This window comes from Leptonychotes weddellii, chromosome 6 (genome assembly GCF_054177405.1).
Source record: "Leptonychotes weddellii isolate Sample4059 chromosome 6, ASM5417740v2, whole genome shotgun sequence".
Classification (NCBI taxonomy): Eukaryota; Metazoa; Chordata; class Mammalia; order Carnivora; family Phocidae; genus Leptonychotes; species Leptonychotes weddellii.
Window position 1 is genome coordinate 34402074 of NC_138374.1, and position 20410 is coordinate 34422483.

General features: G+C 42.5%; 1 protein-coding gene and 1 long non-coding RNA gene across 5 annotated transcripts in view; one reads left to right on the forward strand and one right to left on the reverse strand.

Annotated features, from left to right (window-relative positions):
• LOC145722177 (uncharacterized) overlaps positions 1-20410 on the forward strand; it is a 423749-nt gene that overhangs the window by 125517 nt on the left and 277822 nt on the right. The gene's annotated exons all lie outside the window — the stretch shown is intronic.
• ZNF32 (zinc finger protein 32) lies at positions 3340-8134 on the reverse strand. Of its 4 annotated transcripts, none has more exons than XM_006728201.2 (3): positions 8031-8134; positions 5525-5664; positions 3340-4279 (listed from the first exon to the last, which is right to left on the reverse strand). In XM_006728201.2, exons 2-3 carry the CDS (start codon positions 5592-5594, stop codon positions 3528-3530), a joined length of 822 nt encoding a protein of 273 aa, XP_006728264.1. In that variant the 5' UTR covers positions 5595-5664; positions 8031-8134; the 3' UTR covers positions 3340-3527. The 4 variants fall into 4 exon arrangements, with proteins under 4 accessions (XP_006728264.1, XP_030894796.1, XP_030894813.1 ...); XM_031038936.2 differs by having other exon boundaries at positions 3340-4321; XM_031038953.2 differs by lacking the exon at positions 8031-8134 and having other exon boundaries at positions 5521-7688.

The window sequence follows — 20410 nt, forward strand, 5'->3', positions numbered from 1 at the left end:
GAGGCAGAGAGATAGTGTGAACATGGCATCCACTGGCACCCATCCCTTAGTGTATCTCAGTAGGAACCTAGTTGTGTGCCAAACCAAAAGCCTGCCCCTCAGGCTGATGTTCCAGGACAAGCAAATAGGTCTCTTTCCCAGAAAGACTGGGGGTGTGTTTCAGTCCCCTCTCTGCACAGTGCCTTAGGGTTGGTAGCCAGCCAAGAATTGTCTGTTTGTTACAGTCCCATGGGATACAGGAACACAAGCCCTGTTGGTCACCAGAGAAAGACAATCTAAGGGGTGTCCTCTGGATGGCACCCATAAAAACCAGCATACCAGAGACTGTGGGAAGCATGTTTCTGGGAAATACTGTGGAGCACAGCAGAGGGAGAATGAAGATAATGACTGCCCTCTGAGGTCTCCGGAGAGAATTATAGTGTGCCCTCACTTGGATGTTTAATTAGAATCCTGCCCTTCAGGCCACAGCTGTGGAGATAAGCTAATAGGCCTATTTCATAGAAAGACTGAGTGCCTTGGTCTGTTGTCTCTTGTTGTGCTTTGAGGGTGGTAGCCAGTTAAGAACTTATTTCTCCATTGGTTACAGTCCTGTGCACCCCTGAGCATAAGCCCCATTGGCTAGCTACCAGAGCCAGGTGACTAGAGTTGTTCCCCTGGGCCACAGCTGCAAGAATTGGTGTGCCAGAGGAGGGTATAAGCTCTTTTCTGGGAGACACCAGTGAGCTGAAGTGAGGCAGAGGGAGAATGGATAGATGGTGCCAGCCATCTTCCATCCCTCGAGATGCAAGGCCCCTAGGTGTGTGTTAAATTAAGATGCCTGTGCCTCAGGCCATCACTTTAAGAAAATAAGCTGCTTTGACACGAAGTCTGAGTGCTTCTCAATTGGCTGCTCCTGTGCTGGTCCCTGGGGTGAGTCCAAGCATGACAACTCTTTAAGAGCTGTTTTTCAGTTCACTCTAGCCTTGTGGGTCTCATGAATGAATCCTCTTGGTTTTCAAAGCTAGTTGTTTTGGAGACTCATGTCTCAAGTCTTAAAACTTTGGAGTAGCCAATGTGGGGCTCAAACTCTTTGCTCCTCAGAAAGAAGCTCCAGGTTGTGGTTTCCCTCCTGATTGCGGGTTGGCTGGACCCGGGGTAGGATTTATGTCAATTGTCTCAGCCTCTCCTACCAGCTTCAGTATGAGTTTTTTCTTATTTGTGTTATCTGTAGGAGTCACTCAGCAAGTTTTTAGGTTTTTGTTTTTGTTTTTTTTAGAGGAAATTGTTCCATAGGTAGCTGTAGATTAGGTGTATCTGTGTGAACCCAGGATCTTCTACATTGTCCTCTTAAATTAGCTCTGTTTTGTTGTTACTTTAATAGAAGCAGCCAATAATCTTTAAAGAAATTTAATAATATATGTATAAAAAATAGGAAGAATAATTTTAAAGATCTTTTATATTTTCTGACCTATTTACTCTTTATTTACTCATTTCTGCAGAACCAGGTTTCTAAGATACCTATATATAGATATGTATGTATCTATCTATCTAATCATGCAGAAACTTCACACCTTTAAAGAGCTCTTCAGACCTATTCATGGAAGTCATGTACCATCAGTTCTGTTTTTTGTGTCTGAAGCAGTCACAGCCTACCCAAATTCAAGTGGAAGCGAAACAGAGCTCCGTCTTTTCATGAGATTAGTGTTAAAGAACTTGTGGGAAGTGTTTTTAAACTGCCTCATTGTTACTGAAGTATCTATCTAATAAATTTCTTACAGAGCAGGACTGCTGGAGACCAGCATTTACTTCTTCACGTAACTTGTATTTGGGTTAACTAATCTATACCTTGCCTTCTGTTTTGTCAAAAGAAATGTTTACTTTTAAATCTTAAGCTTTCTGATGAATCATGAATCATAATTTCCTGTTTTGGTTTAATCAGTAAGTAAATCTCGAGTTGTTCTCCCAGATTTTTCCTTTTCTTTTCACAGTATCTTATCCTTTTAGAAAATATATTATGTTCTATTATTGCTGTATAATAACAAATATTTAGTGATATAAAACCTTAACTTTTGATTTCTCTAATGACTTTGTGTGTTAGGAATTTGGAAGGCTGTTCTTACTTGGGGGTCTCTCATACAGTTTTGGACAGATGTCATATGGGGCTCCAGTCATCTGAAGGTTGCACTTGGCTGGATATCTACAATAACTCACTCACATGGCTGGTAGTTGATGCTGGCTGTCTGTTGCTCAGCTGAAGCTGTCAACTAGAGCACTTATATACAGCTTGTCCATCATAGTGGCCTCAAGATAGACTTTTTACATTGCAGCTGATTTTCTCCAGAATAAGTGTTTCAAGATTATCATGCAGAAACTTTTCACACCTTTAAAGAGCTCTTCAGACCTATTCTTGGAAATCATATGGCATCAGTTCTGTTTTTTTGTGTGTGAAGCAGCCACAAGCCTACCCAAACTCAAGTGGAAGTGACAGACCCCCATCTCTTCATGAGATAAGTGTTAAAGAACTTGTGTGCAGTATTTTTAAACTGCCTCATTGTTACTGAAGTATACCATACAGATAAGAAAATGCATAGACTCTTAGCTGTTGAGTTCAATGAATTTTGACAATTGTACAGACCCATGCATCCACCACCTGAAATAAGGTATAGAGCATGTTTTCACTCTATAAGATTGCCTTGTGCCCTTTTTAAGTCAGTCCTTACCCAGTTCCCTCTGTTCATAGTTAGCCACTATCTGAATTCTATTAGTTCTATTCTATTAGATTAGTTTTTCCTGGTGTGCGTGTGTTCTTTCACTCAACGTAAAGTTCTGAGATTCTTCGTATTATTGCATGTATCAGTTGTATATTATTTTTTATTGCTGAGTCATATGAACATACCACCATATATTACCTTACCTATTGTTGGATATTTTGGGTTTTGTCCAATTTATGACTATTTTGAATCGGGATGATATCAACATTCTTGTATATATCCTCATATGGTAACAGGGTATCTTTGGGAGCAATATTATATCACTATTCAAACCCACAGTATTTCTAAAGCATTTCTGTACCCTAAGACCTTTGATGTAATTTACCTCTAGATGATAGAGATTTGCTACCAAGCTCTTTGGGATGAATTCTTCCCGTCTTGAATCCAATACAAGATTGATTTGAATATGTAAAGAAAAGACCTTGGGATTCATGAAGGGTTGATTTAAAAAACAAAAACTAACGATGTCAGCTACAGATTTAAAATCTGTATCTGTTATACATAGAACAATCTCCCAAGTATGCACTAGATTAATGGAGATACTTTGGGAACTTAGGTCAAAATAAATTGACAAATTATGAAACATATGTGATAATGATAATAAACAAGACATTTATTTTTCAAACTCATTTGGGGGAAAGGAGAAAAGTCAGTTTTCCCTACCCAATGATGGTCTTTCTGAAAGTCTCCATTCATTCCATAGAATTGGATAGGTTGCTTGATCTGAGGGTTTTTTTACTTTTAATTCATAAAGAGAACTTCCTTTGAAGAGGGTGGTCAAAGGGTGAGTCTTTGTGAGCAGCTTCGCTGGTGCACAGCCAGACTCCCTCTCTGAGTGAAGCTTTTCCCACACTGGCCACACAGATAGGGTGTCTCTCCTGTGTGGATTTTGCCATGCAGGATACAATTGCCCCTGGTGTGGAAACTCTTCCTGCACTGTGTGCAGGCATAGGGTTTCAGGCCTGTGTGGACTCTGATGTGAACAATTAAGCTTCCTTTCTGACTGAAGGCTTTTCCACACTGATCACATCTATAGGGCTTTTCACCACTGTGAACTCTTCTATGAACAGCAAGGTTACTTTGATTCCTGAAGCTTCTCTGACAAATAGCACACTCATAGGGTTTCTGTCCAGTATGGAGTCTTTCATGAACAGCCAGACTACCTCGTTGACTAAAGCTTTTCCCACACTCCTTGCACTGATAGGGCTTCTCTCCTGTGTGTATTCGCTGATGTGTAACAAGATTGCCTTTGGCCCTGAAGCTTTTTCCACAATGGGTACACTCAAAGGGCTTTTGACCAGTGTGGATTCTCTCATGCAAGGTTAGACTACCCTTTTGCCTGAAGGATTTTCCACATTCCTGACACTCATAGACCCTCTGTCTCACTCCAGGTGAATCTTCCTGTAGTGTCTTAGAATCTGGGGATTTTTGTTCCAGCTTCTCTCTTCTGAAAGAATTCTGGAAATCCCAGCTTGAGGATCCTGTGGCCTCAGAGTGATCATATTTGTGGTGGGCTTCTGTCATCACATCTGGTAAAATGAGAGGGAAGTCATGTAAGATGCACCAATATGCTGAGTGAGAAGAATAGGGAAAAAAGAAACAACGCTTTGAATGCTTATTATGTGTCAGACATTATACTATGAAATTTGCATAGGTAATTTAATCCTGAAAACAATCCTATGAGATTGCTACAAATAAGGAAGTGAGAGCATAGGGAGGTTGTCACAAATCTTGTAGTTAGCTAAGTGCAGAGTTGGGATGCAAATGCAGGCATGCTCCACAGTATTATACTGCCTCTAAATTTAGTTTAATTTAGCCTGCCAAAGAATCTGGTAAGGTAGACATGATTATCTCCATTTTATAGATAAGAAAACAGGCTCAAAAAACAAAACTATATATAGGATCAAATAGAGCCCCATACCCAAGTTTTATCTGACTCTAAAACAGGTATGGATCCAGGTTGTGTAGGGCCTAGAACTTTAAAATTTTGGAGGCACTCCATTAAGAAAAAGTATAAAAGTAGGTACAGGGCCCTGAAGAGACCAATACATGAGAAATCCATCTCTGCACCCATCTGTTTTCCTGATAGTAGAGTAAGCTCCATGACATCAGAAAATATACATCAGAATCTTTGGTACATTACATCTGTTATCTCTAGTCCCAGTAACCCTGCAAGGTAGAGTTTATTATCCCATTTTACAGATGAAGAGCCTGGAGCTCAAGGAAGTTAAATAATTTGTCTGATACCACAGATCAAGCTAGGATAATTATAGAATCTGATCCAAGGAAATTTCCCCTTTAATATCCATGCTATTTCAGTCTACTAAGCTATGGTGAAACTGAAATCAATTTTGGTTTGGAAGTTACTCTCACTTTCTGTGCAGATGCTGACAGTGTTTTCCATATTGACCTGCATCCATATTGCCCTGCATCCTACTGCACTTTAATTATGGGTCCATTCATCACTATTAACAGTTTTCTTGGAGTCATCCTAGGAAGATTTTCTCTTGCCTTACCCTTATTCAGTGATTGTGCCGAGATGTAAAGCTGCTCATTCATTTTCTCAGAGACTACCTCAAAACTATCTCCATATCAAGATCATTCTCTTGCTCTGTTTCTACTGCTATTTCTAATTCTAGCTTGCAGGCTTCCCCTGTAACCCCCAGGAATGGTGAACTCCTCCAAAGGAATGTCTCCTCTGCTTCCTCAGCCTGCTGACCAGTGCTTGAGTACAGGGACACTAGGGCATCTCAGTGATCAACTGACTCACTCACTGAAAAATGCTACATTCTGCGCATATCTTCCATGACAGTCCAGCAGGGTAGCTGTTGGAAATCCAAACATGTCCACGCCTGCTGTATGACCTTAATCACCACTTCTTCATATGATTCTTCCATGGGCTATTCTTGAACACCTGAGGAGGAAAAAACAACAAAAAACAGAACAACAAAAACAAACAGGAAAAGGCAGGAGAATTGATAAGTGAGAAGGATAAACTCAACAGAAGCTCCAATTTGGGGTATGAGTAAATGGAAGAAATCTGGATTGTGTGATGTATATCTTAGTCACCTATAATGTAACTGCAAAGTTTTAGTGATGGTACCATGACCACACATAAGTGAGTCAAGGTGGAAACATGAGGTGGGAAAGCAGAGAACACATATATCTCTTCCTGCCAATCCCAAGATAATGGTCACTCCTGTTTATACCTTAGCCTTGGCATGTGATTGGGATCTCCCACTTCCTTCCCCCACCTAACCACTTGCTCTTTTATCCTTCAAACCTCCAAAGGAATTCAGAATTTAAAAACCCAACATTTCAGCCTTCATGATTTGTTCTATGATGAAAATGGCTTCAGCTCTCCCCCTCCAGCTCTCCGTAGGTATAAGGACAAGAGTTCTCATATGTTTACCTTTGAACAATATTTAGGAGACTCCAGATCCAGACCCACCCCTCTCCTATTCTTCAAGATATGAGAATACCAATTCTAAGTGTAAATACTTGTCAATTCTTGGAAAACGAAGACCTTCAGAAACCAAGCCCAAGGCACTCCAACTAGGATAAGTAACCTGCCCAAATTCTCAGAGCCAATAAGGAGTCCAGGGTGGGCAAAGGATCAAATTCAAGACTTTTGAGATCCAGAGTCTATGCCCTTAAACTAGACAATTCTCTAATTTCTTTTCACTAAAGAGCTGGTGAGAATTTTTTATAAAATGGGACAGAATGTAACAGTGCTTGACCAGACTTTACTACTCTTCAAGATCCTAGGAATCCTCTTGCTCCATATTATTTTTTCCACATTTTTTTGAGTATTTTCTTCTTACTTTAGGTCCCTAATTATTAAAATTCGTACACTTTATGCAGTGGTTCAGTGCATAATCTTTATTTCCCTCAAATATGTCTCATCAAACTGCTGGCCTCCTGATTTAATGAAATAACAGGGTGATGCTACAATTGTTTTGTTAACGTAAGCACTTGGTCTTGACAATTGTACCTTCTGCCACATTTGTTTTGACTGAAGAGGCATTTTAAACTTGTATCTGGAGGTGTCACCTCCAATTTGGAGTAGAAGCTACAAAGGAATCTTCTATGAGACTGCCAGGAGGCTACAGGTAATTTGTTAGTTCAAGGTGTTACTCTTCCACAACTGCACATCCATCAAGAGTCCCTGAAAGTGCATGAAACCTGCTGCCAAGTTTGGACTCGGTCCCTGGGGAATCCAGCAAATAGTTTGGTCAGAACCAAGTGGGCAGAATTTATAGCTCTGCCTCTCCACATGCTATGAGATCTTCCAACAAGTAACAACTCAGCTGTGTCTCAGGAACTGCCTTGGTTAATAAAGGGAGATTGTTTTATTTTTCTCCCTAGGTCATAAATCTGAGGAAATAATTTCCTGAAGATTTTGAAGTGGCTTTAGTAATAGAAAATTGCTTTTCCTATCAGAGAGGCTATTTATCCTTTGGAAAAACTCAGAATTAGGTCTGGAGAGACTTGGATTCTTGCCTTGAATCTCCCCTACCCCCATACAACCTTGGACAACTAACCAACAGCCCTGGCTCTATTTCCCTACTAACTAAATAGGTTAACAACACTGTCGTTTCAGGCAGCTCTTGGGAGAATAAAAGAACCAAATGTGAAGAATCTCTGATACGACCTAGAGACTGAAGGCCTTAAAGTTGAGAGTCCTCAGGAGAGCCCTAGCAGAGGGGGTAAACTTTGCTGTCTCTGGAACCCCTTGGGCGACAGTCTCAGGTTTAGGAGATGAGGGTAGGGGTGATTATTTTCTCCACATATCTGAATCCATTTTGTCCTTTCTTCCATTCTCCACCCTGACAAGTCTGTCCTTTCTCCCATTCCCCCTCCCTAGAGAGATCGCATTTTCACCCCCGACCGTGTTGTGAAATCCTCACTGCAGGCCCCTGGGCACACCTGCCTGTGGCCTCCCCCTCCCGCGTCTCCAGGGTGCGGGGCCTTCCCCCATGCTCTGTCCTGCGGAGCGGCGGTCGGAGGGGCCCCTGCTCCCCCGGGCACACTCTACCCTCCCGCCTCAGGCTCCCCCGGGCCCGCCCTGCGTGCTGGACCTCAGCACCCCGCTCTCCGGTCCAGCTGGACCCTTCTCTGCGGGCCGCTCGCCTCTCCCCTCGCGGGTGGCCTCCCTCGGGGCTCAGGCCAGCCAGGCTTGCTCAGGGCCGCGGGGGCCACGGAGCGCGCGGGGGCGGCGGCCCGCTCACGCGGCCCCGCCTAGCCGGGCTCACTGACCCGGCCGGCGGCCTCACTCACCGCAGCGGCGCGCGCCCGCAGACAGACAAAGGCCGGCGCCGAGCCCACAGCAGCGCCGGCGCGAGCGGATCGAACTACAACTCCCAAGAGGCTGCGCGCGAGCCCGCCCGCCGGGTCCCGGGCCTTGGCCGTCCGGGCTTCTCGGAGCACTGTGGGAAACGTAGTTCCGCGGCGCGCGCTGCTGCTCGGGCTCTGAGGGTCCCGACCGGGCGGGGCCCTCTGTCGAATCCCCTTCGGCTTCTAGGCGGAGGCGCCCTTGCCCGCCGACGTAGTCCGGGGAGTGAGGGAGCCACGCTGCGGCTCAGATTAGCTAGGTCTGGAATAGCAGCAGCCTGGTAAAGCAATCCGCTGGGCCAGGAAATCGGGAATCCAGGGTTCTTGAGGGTTTCGTGGAAGGAAACAAAGTCTTGGCGGAGAAAAGCCTTGGGTGCTTAGGGGTTATGTGTTGAGCCGCTGCTTGAGCAAAGACTTAGTGTTCTGTAGTTAAGGCTCTGAAGCTAGGAGCAAATCTTTCAAGCAGAGACTGTGGGGAAGAATTTGACACAACCAGAGAATTTCGAGGGGCTGGGAGGAGGATACTTTTGTCTGGTGTAGAGCTATTCCTTTCAGATCTCTTTACTAAGATACTTGTTTTGAATTTGCACGTCGGCTCCACCTCTGACTAGCTGGCTAGTTGCGGGGCTCTGGTTAGGCTTCTTACCCTGGTGGTGAGCCCAGGGTATGGTCAGGTGACAGGACAGGTGAGTTTCTTGGGAGAGCAGGGTTCTGGCCAGGCGACCCCCATTCTATTCCTTCAGAGTAAAGGCAGATATGTGAGTGAACCCAGAAAAAGTCGTTCTTCATGTACCCTATGAATTATGGAGAGAAAACAGTATTTTCTAGGGAAACAAATTAAGTTTTTCTTCTTAACTGGAGATGTGATTGAAACATGGAGAAATTGTAAGCCCTGAAAATCACTCAGCACATGGGGCATCACTGAGGAGCCACTCAAACACAGGTGGTCAAGGCCTTAGTCCTGTTGTGTGATATTGCGAGGGGGTAAGGTTGCTTTTGAGCATCTGTAAGATAAAGATTCTTTAAAAATGCCCTCAGCCTCCTTCAAAGGCATTTTTATAGGATGCTGGCCTCTCCCTGAGAGGGAATTTGGACAGGGAAGAATGGCTTTAAAGTTCCTGATGACTGAGGCTGCTGTTGCCTGGGGCTCCTTCCTCCTTAAAATCACCATTGCTGTCCTTTTTCCTGGGGCTCTTTTGCTCACTGTACTTCTCTTCAGGCTCCCTGCTCCAGAGCTCTCACTTGGAGATTGGTTTGGCCTCTTGAATAGAGGGCTTCATAAAGCAAATTTCCTCTTGCTCTGTTCTTGTCCACTTGTTAAGCAAAACAGAACAAAAAAATTAATTTCACAGAGTATACGAAGTGTAAGTAATAAGTTGGTTCTTAAATGTTAGTCATTACTATTACTAATAACACATCATTACTTAAGTTCAATTGAATCTGTATGTGCTGAGCCCGTTTTAAGTGTCAGGTACTGTGCTGGGTTTGGGGACATAAATGTGAACAAGACACACTCCCTTCTCCTAGGAAGGGAGCTGAGAGTCTAGCTGGGAAACAAACACATCACCTTTCTTAAAACCTGGGCTGGCAGCTGCCTCACAGAGAGGTCCATGAGTGTGCAGTGGAAACTGATCTGATGCCCCCCTCTCCCCCCAAAGCCCCCTCAGCACCACTGCGGAGCTCCCTGTGGTGCCTCCTTCTGTCATTCATTCCAGAGTCAGGGAGAGAAAGGGGTAGGACACCAGGGGGATGGGGCACAATCACTATTCTCTCTCTCCTTGCTGAACAGCCAGATACTTTTACTTTCTCAAAGCCCAGGAAGCACACAGCAAAGGCCAATCCTCGTGAGTGCTGTATGAGTGTCTCTGCTCTCTTCTCTCCCAAGGCTGTGTCAGTAGGGCTGTGTGTGTCACCTCCCAAACCCCAGGAGTCATTTCTCCTGCTGGTAAACAGCACAAGGTGCCTAGAAGTCATTCCGGGCATATTGGTTCTGTTGAGGTCAGGATCAGCTGTGGACATTAGGACAAGTAGATGACAAAGCTTTGGTGGGAAAAGGTGGCTGTAAAAGGGGACTTGTAGTTACTTTTCTCACACAAATATGCATAAATTCTCTTAAGGGGTCTCAGGAAAGTGGGCATATTGAATCGACATGGGGAGAAAGCAGGACAGCAGTTGATGAGACCTAATGCTCCCTAGACAGACATTGAGCAGCCTTCACCCAGATTCTAAATGGGGCCCAGTCTTCAACCACCACCAGCAATTTAAGGCCCACACTCAACAGGAGGTGGGGGGGGCAGGGTGATGGTGTCAGTAGTGTAGATTTGAAAAATTGCCAAAGCACTATTCCTCCACTTTGCATGTATTTCAAAACATCAGGCAAGGACAGATAATTCAATAAATGGTGTTATGACAAAAGGCTAACCATTTGGGAAAGAAATAAATTTAAATGTTTACCTTACTGTAGCCAAGATAGCCTCTAGATAGATTAAATGTAAAATGTAAAACCCAGATCCACAAAAGGCCCAGAAGAATGTATGGCTTAATACTTTTATAATCTTGGCATAGGAATGGCTTTCCTAACCATGATAACAAAGGTAGAAACAATAAAGAATAAGATTGCTGGATTTGACTGCATTAAAATCCAACACTTCTGTGTGTCAACACCATTTATGAAGTTAACATATGACAAGCTGGGAAAATATTATAACTGTCATATTTAAAGATAACATACAAAAACATTTCAATAGAAATTTGGCAAAGGACAGCAACTCACAAAAGAAAAAAATAGAATTAAAGAAAATACTCAGATTTGCTATTAATCTTTTTAAAATGCCAGGAGAAACAGGAAATTTTTTTCCCTAACTACTGAATGGCAAAAATTGTGGAAGGGACTAGGGTAATGGACATTTTCATCCATGTGTAAATTGAGACAGTCATTCTGATTAAACTTTTGGTAATGTGTATCAAAAAGTCCTAAAAATGTGCATTTTACATCTAGAATATTTTCTCCAGGAAAAAAAAAATCAAATAACTGTATCCTAAATGTGGAATGAAAGACGCAGCATCTAAGTTTGTAAAGTGAATTATTGACTTGGTAAGGACTTCTGGTTTCTTTGAAGGGAGTTGCTGCCCCAGAAGTTTCCATGAGATGGCATGATGCTCAAGGAAAGCTCTAGTCCTTCACTTGCTGCCATAGTTCTGGACAGTCTTTGGGTCTAGAGTGGTAGAATCTGCCCTCCTGGAAGAGTTTATCAGAACAATTTTCATTATGTTTCAAGTCTGTTTATTTTAGTCCCTGTCAGAAATGCAAGCCCATTTAGTCATTTTCAACATTTATGTCTTCCATACCACTATTCTGTACATTCACTGAACTACTCAGCCTTCCCATCCCTCTAAAACCATCCCACTATGTCCATCATGGAGGCCAGTGCTTGGCAGAAAGCTGGCTGTCTCTCAGGCCTTTTTGCCCAGTGGCCAGACTTGAGGAGCTGAATCTACCAGAAAGAAAGGGATCTGTGTGTTAGTGCAATTCTTTGGAAAGGTTGAATTCTCAGCTATAGCCATCCAAGTGTCTCTTGATTTGCTAGCTAATTCTCAGGGCTGCAAGTCATCCTGGTCTCTCCTTGTACAAGCCATTCCTGTTCTCTGCAGCTGCTCTGTCCCTTTGAGCAAATATGTCTTGTGTTTGATCTCATTATTCTTACCTGATACTAATAGTTGGCATTAATAATGTCTAGTGTGTGCACCTTAGCTTTTGTAACTTTTTAACTCTTGCAGCTATTCAAATCTAAATCATTCATCTCTGTGGAAACTATTTGTGCAGGGTTCAGACAGATTTTTATTCTTGCCATTTATTTCTACCATGTAACTGGTTACACCTTTCTTCATTCAGTTTTTTGGTGGAGTTGCTTACAAAGCAGAAGATGGGAGGGGAAGTTTGGAGTGGGGATTCATGCCCCACACTTAGTATATATTTGCATCTATTTCCAGCGCTAGGGGCCAGGACTTCCTTTCCTGCTGAGGCTCTAATGCCCAGAGCTGATTATTCTGTTTGGTGCACTTAGTGGGGCTGCCTTTCGGGATCCCTTTAGGATATATTTATGGTGCTGCTTGGCTCAGAAAGAGGAGGTGCCCTTTGTTGTGTGGGTGAGTGTAGTCCTGTCATAATGACCCTTCTGAGAAGATGTTAAGGGGGAGCATGATGTCAGCCCATTTTGTAGGAAGGCCTCCTGGGCAGCCAGATGATGAAGGCATGAACGGGGCTGCAGGTGAGAGCTAGAAGTTGTTCCTGCTCAGCTTATCTGTTGCATGTCACTTCCTGCTATACCCAAGTCCCAGCTACAGCGCTGGGAGCCAGGGTTCTTCACTGGGGGCCCATGGATATGCACCACATGGGTCTCTGAACTTGCAAAATGGCATAAGTGAACTTTTGGAACAGATAGGACTTACTTTTCATCAAAGAGTTGGTTGAACTCCAAAAAGATTAAAATGATTATTTTAGAGAATCCTTGAGTAAACAGAGATAGATCATTTTAAACTTTTTTCTTTTAACTTTTTCTTTTTTAAGTAGGCTTAAAAGTATGGAGCCCAATGGAGCCCAATGCCGGGCCTGAACTCACGACCCTGAGATCAAGACCTGAGCTGAGATCAAGTGTCGGACTTAACCGACTGAGCCACCCAGGCACCCTGAACTTCTAATTTGAAATAATTTTAGACTAACAGAAAAGTTGCAAGAACAGTACAGGGGTTTTCACATTCATCTTTCACCCAGCTTTCCCTAATAGTAACAACTGAGAGAATTATAACAACAATGAAAACCAGGAAATTAACATTGGTACAATACCCAAGGGTAATACTTAATAGTAAATGACTGACCTTACTGAAATTTCACCAGTTTTACCTCTAGTGTTCATTTTCTGTTCCTGGGTCTGTCCAGGGTCCCATGTTGCATTTAGTTGTGTCTCATTAATTTCCTTCTATTTGTGACACTTCCCCATTTTAAAGAAGAAAATAAAATCTGTTGGTAGTGATGACTACCATCATCACTACTACCACTATTAAAATGCAAGATAAATGTAAGGACATACAAATGATCTGCTTCCCTCTCTTCTTTTTTTCCTTCTCACTCATTTTTCTTTCCAAGCAAAATTTAAACATTAGCTTTATTTTTATTTGCTAACTGAAGTAACTTATTTATTTTAAAATAAGTAAAAAATGCAACTGATGGTTTTAATTAATTAACTAATTAATTAATAGTATAAGTTGGGGGAGGGTCAGAGGGAAAGAGAATTTCATGCTTGATAGGAGGGTCTTCATCAGCATGGAGGCTTTAGATTACACTGGGTAGTCTAAAAATGTGATTTACAGTGTGGGCTGCCACACTAGATAGTCTTAGGATAGAGCCTGGACACTCCAGGTAGTAATAGTATGACATAGGGTAGGAGCTTTGGGTCACATGGAGATTGAGATCAGCTACCTGGGCAGTTAATCATGTCTATGTGATGGACCCCAAATAAACACTCTTATATCTTGAGTTCTTCTTAAGTTTTAGTGGACAATGTTCCCATATGTGGAAGGTTCCTTACCTCAAGAATCTGAGTTCTTTGCCTGAGGACTTTCTTTGGCCGTAGGAATTTGCCTGGCTCTTTGAGTGTGGTAGGCCTCAAGTGATGGGGATTTAGTGCTTTTAGGAATCACCTTTAACCAATGAGGAATAGGAGTTCATGGAGAAATATCCCAGCTTGCTCCCTTCTCAGTTGGGCAATTCTGAGTATGTTCTATATTTTCTCAGAGGGCCCCAGCAGGCTTGTACCCCATTTGCCCACAGTGATACCCCACTCTTTCATGCACCCTTGATTGATTTTCCTTCCTTTCCTGGCTCATATTCCCACTACCTAACTGTGTTTCTCAAATTACTTGCCCTTAAGTCTTTGTCTTGGGTCTACTTTCTGTGGGAGACACCATATGAACTAAGTAACACAACAGAACCATCAGTCTTATTGGGAGGTAAAAAGCTCTTGGTGGGCCTCAAAACTACTTGAAGTTTGGGGTGCCTGGGGGGCTTAGTCGGTTAAGCCTCTGACTCTTCATTTTGATTCAGGTCTTGATCTCAGGGTTGTGAGATCAAACCCCGTGTCCAGCGCTGTGCTGGGCTTGAAGTCTGCTTAAGATTCTCTCTCTCCCTCTCCCTCTGCCTCCACCCCCTGAACGTGTGTGCTCTCTCTCTCTCTCTAAAAAACCAAAACTAAAACCAAACAAAAAAACCCCACCAAAACCCAAACAAATAAAAAAATTACTTGAAGGAATTGGAGATTAAAGAAAGTCACCAAATCCCAACAGGTAAGGGTATATTATTAACAAATCTGGTGGACCAAGAGAAATGGATGCAACAACAACAACACACACACATATTGGGAGAGAAGATAGTATTTTATTTTATTTTAAAATATTAAAAAAATTTCAATTTAAAACATTAAAAAAATTTTCAATTTAAAAAACTTAATTTTAAATGCCCCAGTTAACAGTGTTATATTAGTTTCAGGTGTACAGTATAGTGATTCGACACTTCCATACAACGCCTGGAGCTCATCATGACAAGTGCACTCCTTAATCCTCATCACCTATTTCACTCACCTCCTGACCCACCTCCAAGATAGTATTATTTTAAACCAGCATTTAAGATCACAGACTAAATAATGAAAGAATAGGAAGGAATGAGAAAGTGGATTGAGAGAAGCCAAAAATCGTTAGTCTTCTGCTTACCTAAACGGCAAATAGAGTTTTGTGTGTTTATTGCTATTTTAAGATATTTTAAATGAGGCCGATACAGTTTGTTGTTACAGGATAACAACCGTGGGATCAAAACTGGGCTGTTTTCCTGCTTCACCTTAGTAAAGAATGGAAGCAAATGGGAATACATTCACTCATCTAAAGACAAGAAATAGACAAGTCTAAAAAATTGGGCTTGGATTGGGAATGTTCACAGTATGCAGCCTCTGATGGCAAAGAGGCTCCCGCCTCACCTCCCACATTCCATCAAACTCTGTCCTCCCCGTTTTACTCCTATTTATTGGATCTGCCACCTCCACTCTTGCTTCTCCACCACTCCACAATGTGTGACCCGGATTTTTTTCCCCCTGGATTTCCAGGATAGATTCCTAAATGTTGATTTGCCTAAAAATTACAATTCATTGTGAATGTTAGGTCCCCAATAAATCCTAAGCCATGGTGACTACACAAAGGCTATCAAGAATGGGCTTCGGAACAGCCCTGAGTCTGATGCTCTCAGAAACAGATGTGTCTCAGTAGACATTTATGTATGTTACATATAATTTGATCCTCACAACAATCCTATGTAGCAGGCAGTGGCATTCCCTCTACCTTAGAGAGGTGTCCATTACGTATCCAGGGTCTCACAACCAGTAAGTGGCCACTTTGGGATTCTGCCCAGTTCTTATTCCAAGCACTTTGCTTCTTCCAACTCACTGGGTTGTCTTGACAGGATGTGCACTGCACAGCAGTCAGGGCACCTGAAACAAAATACCCCAGAAAGGCTTTAATCAGATATGAACACAGCACTGACATTAATATTAATATTAAAAAAGCATTGTTTAGTCAACAGAAATTGGCTATATATATATAGCATTTAACAAAAATTCTGATTATATTAAAGACAATGTTTTAAAAAGTTTATGAACTTTGTTACTTTTTGACATAAAGATATAACATTTGCAGTTAAGGAGTATTTGACAAAATATGCTATTTAGAAACTTGATTTTACCATTATCAATTAATATTAAGTCAAGCTGGCACAATGTAGGTATATATTACAAAACAATAAAAGAGAATTAATCAATAGAATCTGAGTCTTAGAAACTTGCCAGTGCCTGAAATTTTTACAAAGTGTTATAATTCATTACAACATAAAGACATCTAATACATTACAAAATTTAAGAAAAATCTTACAGGCTATAAAGACTGCCCCAAATATAGCAAAACTAGTAACAATAAATGTTTCAATAGGAATTACAAAATTGTGCCATTTAAAATGTGCTCAATTCTCTCTCAAACAATAATCAGCTACAGTGGGAAATTAAAGAATATAGCGACATGCTGTTTTTTAAATAACAATACTACATATAAAAATGTGTAATTTTTATCAAAACAATATTCAAGAGAAAATTCAGCATTTTTATCATCACTAAAGAAAAAAGCAAAAGAAAGCATTCAATATCATTTCTTCGAAAGGGATTCAAAGAAGTATAAGACAGAAATAATATTAATAAAAGGATAAAACAAATTAGAAAATAAAAACTGAAAATTATGAACCTTAAAAAGACAGCTCACTAAAAAATCTGATCAAGAAAAACAATCAATATGTACAAACAATAACTATAATTTAGAAAGAATAGGGGCGCACCTGGGTGGCTCAGTCAGTTAAGCATCTGATTCTTGATCTCAGCTCAGGTCCTGATCTCAGGGTTGTGAGTTTGAGCCCTGCATTGGAGCCTACTTAAAAAAAAAAAAAGAAGAGTAGTAGATACAATTCATTATTAAATTATTAAAAAGATATAATTTATTTTGTAAAGTTTACAGATATATAATTTATGGTAAAAGTATAATTTATCTTATAAAATTATAAGCAAATATTAATTGTAACTTAAGTACTTTTGAGAAATTTGGTATTTTGGTGTTTTTGATCTCTCTCATGACCACAAGAGGGCAGAGTAGTTTTTAATTTCTTTTTCCCTCTCTTTCCTGGGAAGTCCTGGAAGAGTTCTGGGCTGTTTATTTTGTTGACACACCCCAGGGAGCAAGACTGCTTGAGTCTTAAATGCTAATGTTTGGAAGGGATCAAGAAGATTCTGGTTTGCTCACCCTCCATTGGAGGGAACATCAAAATGAGAATCCTAGGGTCCTGTGGGGAAAATAAAAAACACGGAATTTATAGCATGAATTGGTAAGTTGGTATAGTTTCCAGGAGAAAAAGCAGTAGATGGCTGAACAGGAAATAGATGCTAGGTCAGACTGTTGTTAAAGTCCAGTTGAGGAGCGGCAGAGAACGTGGGACTTTGCCTCTCTTCTGCGTGTTGAAAGGGCTTCAGAAACCCAGAGGGGCATAATTAACTGGCTCTGATCATGTCTATGCCTCAAGAGGACAAACAATCCTTCTAGAGTAGCAGTGCTAAATTAGAAAAGAGGTTCATCAAAGTTCCTTTCCAGCTTCAGGGTTTTTATCATTAAGTAACTTCCAAGGACCATCTTTGGCCCAATGGTGGGAAGTGTACAAATATAAAAATCACACACCCGGCATAGATCCGTTATTCTGCAACCTTGGGCAGACCATTTTAAGTACCTCAAATAATGACAACAACTTTGCCTCTGTCACGGAGCTGTGAAGGTTACTTCTGGTAGTTACGTTTCACTTTGTGAAAAACATAAAGCTCTTTGTGAACCTAAGGGTTTCATGTTACCCAGTGGTCCTAGAACGAGAACAAGATCTTGACCAAGTGCGTCTGTGAACCCCCTTCATTATTGAGTTGTGTTATACATGTAGTTTGTAGTCAGTGAATATTTAGTTAGTGAATAAATATTTGTTCAATAATCCCAAAGATGCTTCCCATCTTTTTTCTAACCCCCAGCGTAGCCAAAGCATACAGATTGGAAAAGAAGTATTGAAACTGTCATTAGTCACTGACATCGTTGTATATGTAGAAAATCCTATGGAATCTAAAAATAAAGCTACTAGAATAATACTTGAATTTGGTAAGGTTACAGGACACAAAGCCAATAAGCAGTTAATTGTATTCATACATAACGGCAACAAATAACTAGAAAATGAATTAAAAGTATTTTTTACAATAGCATCAAAACATCAAATACCTAGGAAGAAATCTAACAAAACACATACAAAATCTCTATACTACAAGTTACAAAATATTGCTAAGAAAAATTAAGGCAGACCTAAACAGTCAGGGGAGCCATGCTAAAGAGCTTGCCCATAGGCCTGAAGCCAGGGAGGTGGGGCGGCCAGCCCCTGCCATCCAGCCCCAGGTTCGTACCTCTGACCACGAGACTCCCTGCCCCTTCTCTGTCCCCTTTTAGCTCTCTCGGCCACTCCTCAGGCTCCACTTTCAGGTCTGCTGTCCTCTTCTCAGCCAGCAATCCTCTCCTCAGCAGACAGCATCCTGTTTTGTTTCAGAGGAAGTGAGACCTGGCAGGCCGGAGCCTCCTGTACTGCGGCTGTCAGAGCGGGCATCACGTGGGCCACCTGCCGCCACCTTGGAAGCGGATGGAGTGCTCTTTTTGCCCAAGGGCGAGGACACTAACCTGCGTGTCTTCTTGGGGAACTTATTCCTTCGTGTATCCTCTCTTATTTCCAAATATTCTTTTTAAAAGTAAAGATGTTTTTAGGATTATAAGAACAATACAACTTGTAATAGAAGAATGGAAAAATACAGAGGAGCAATCTGTTACTAATTCTATCAAACAGAAAATCACCTTGAATATTTCTGGTTTTTTTTTTTTTGGATGCATTTTAAAGGCACAATGTGGTCATACTAGTAGATAAAAATTGTCCCCTCAGTTAAATGGCTATTATTAATTATAACCATTCCCACATTGTTGGACATTTAGGAGGTTTCAAATGTGGTATTTAATGTTGGGTAGCTTTCTGAAGGTTTGTTTTTTCTGATTATGACACTTTTACACTGCTCTCTCTCTGTGTGGCTTCACTGCTGCCCCTCCACCTCAGGAGGCACTCCTGCCCAATTAGAGATTTTGGGTCCTCTTTGTAAGCTGGGCCCAGTAACTTCCTGGGCTCAGAAGCCTTTCATGTAGGGGTCCCCTTCCCTGCCATGGAAGGCGCTTCTTCAGATGTGCCAGCTGATGGCAGAGGGGACAGCTAACGGGGGACTGCAATGGCAGCAAACCGCATGTCCTGGCATGGAGACACGTGTCACCTCCGTGAGCCTTCCCATGGCCCAGGCTTGGCACCCACAGTCAGCGGGCTGGTCTGGGTTCTGTAGTCCGCAGGCCCGGCTGGGGATCCCAGGGCAGTTCGCTGGACTCAAGTCAGAGTCTGGATGCAGTGAAACCTAAGAATTCAGGACGGTGCTACTTAGAAGGCCGCCTAGGAAGTGTTTTGTGAAGATAGACGAATTATGGGGGAAGCGCAGATGCCTGGACGTCTCTGAGCGCTCACGGGGCGCCCTGACAGCCCTTGGCGTGGCGCGTTGGTGCCGGAAGTTTCCAGCAGGGGGCAGTGCAGGCACGCTTAGGAATTTTCCCGACTGCGCTGAACTTCACATTGCAAAATCGTGGAAAAGTTTGGAGCAGCTTGATCTCTGTTTTATGGTCTGAAGTTTATTGACTTTCCCTCCACACGAATCATTCCAGCCCGAAGGAATCCCTTAAAAGCAGTAGCATAGATTACAATCATGTGGATTCGATGGAACTTGCTTTCTCTCCTTTGCTTTGGACATCTGTCAGGCTGGTGTGACAACCCCACAACGGGCGGGGACAGGCCTTCAGGGAGGGCAGGGGAGGTGGATTCTGCCTGGTGCAGCCTCTCAGTGGGGACTTACTCAGGGTGCTGGTTAAGCCGACTTGCAGAGGGCTGGAAATGCCTTTGTTGTGGTCCAAAGCTCTCAGTCAGACTCGGGTATAAAAGAAATGTCACTGACATTATTTTCTCTGATTCCAGCCTAGTTTCTTTCTCTTTTATGCCTGATACAGATGAATCAACCGCTTCCTGCTTAACTCTGCTGACTTAGTAATTGCTCAACCATTTTTAGATTTAAAACACACTGGTTCCCACTCACTGTATCCTTGGACTGATTATACCTAGGGAGCACATAGCTTGGCACAACCACCTACCTGGTACCACGGGGTGGCCAGCCTCTTCTAAGGCCTTGGGGCCTCCTGGGCCTCTTCTCTCTGGGGTTTCTGCTGATCCCTGCCTATTTCCAATTTATATTTTATGTCCTCTTGGGCCACCCACAGATGGGCTAGGCAGGGCTCTGGGAAAGATGTCTATGGTCCCTTGGCTCCCTGGGACAGAGAGGTCGGCTGAGATAGTAGCAGAATATCCCCTGGGCCTCAGTGGAGGCTGTCCAAGTGGGTTCTTTGATGCAATTTCCCACATTCCAGTTTCAAGACTCTGAGTAGATCCACCTGGGTTATCTAACTTCCAAGTCCCACTTGGTCCCCTGTGAACTTAGGGGTAGCCTCTCATGCCTTTCAGGTGGGTCAGGTAGGGCTATTTTGGGTCCTCTGATGCCTAGATGTACCCAGACCCACTACTCCCCTGAGGCTGGAGGACATAG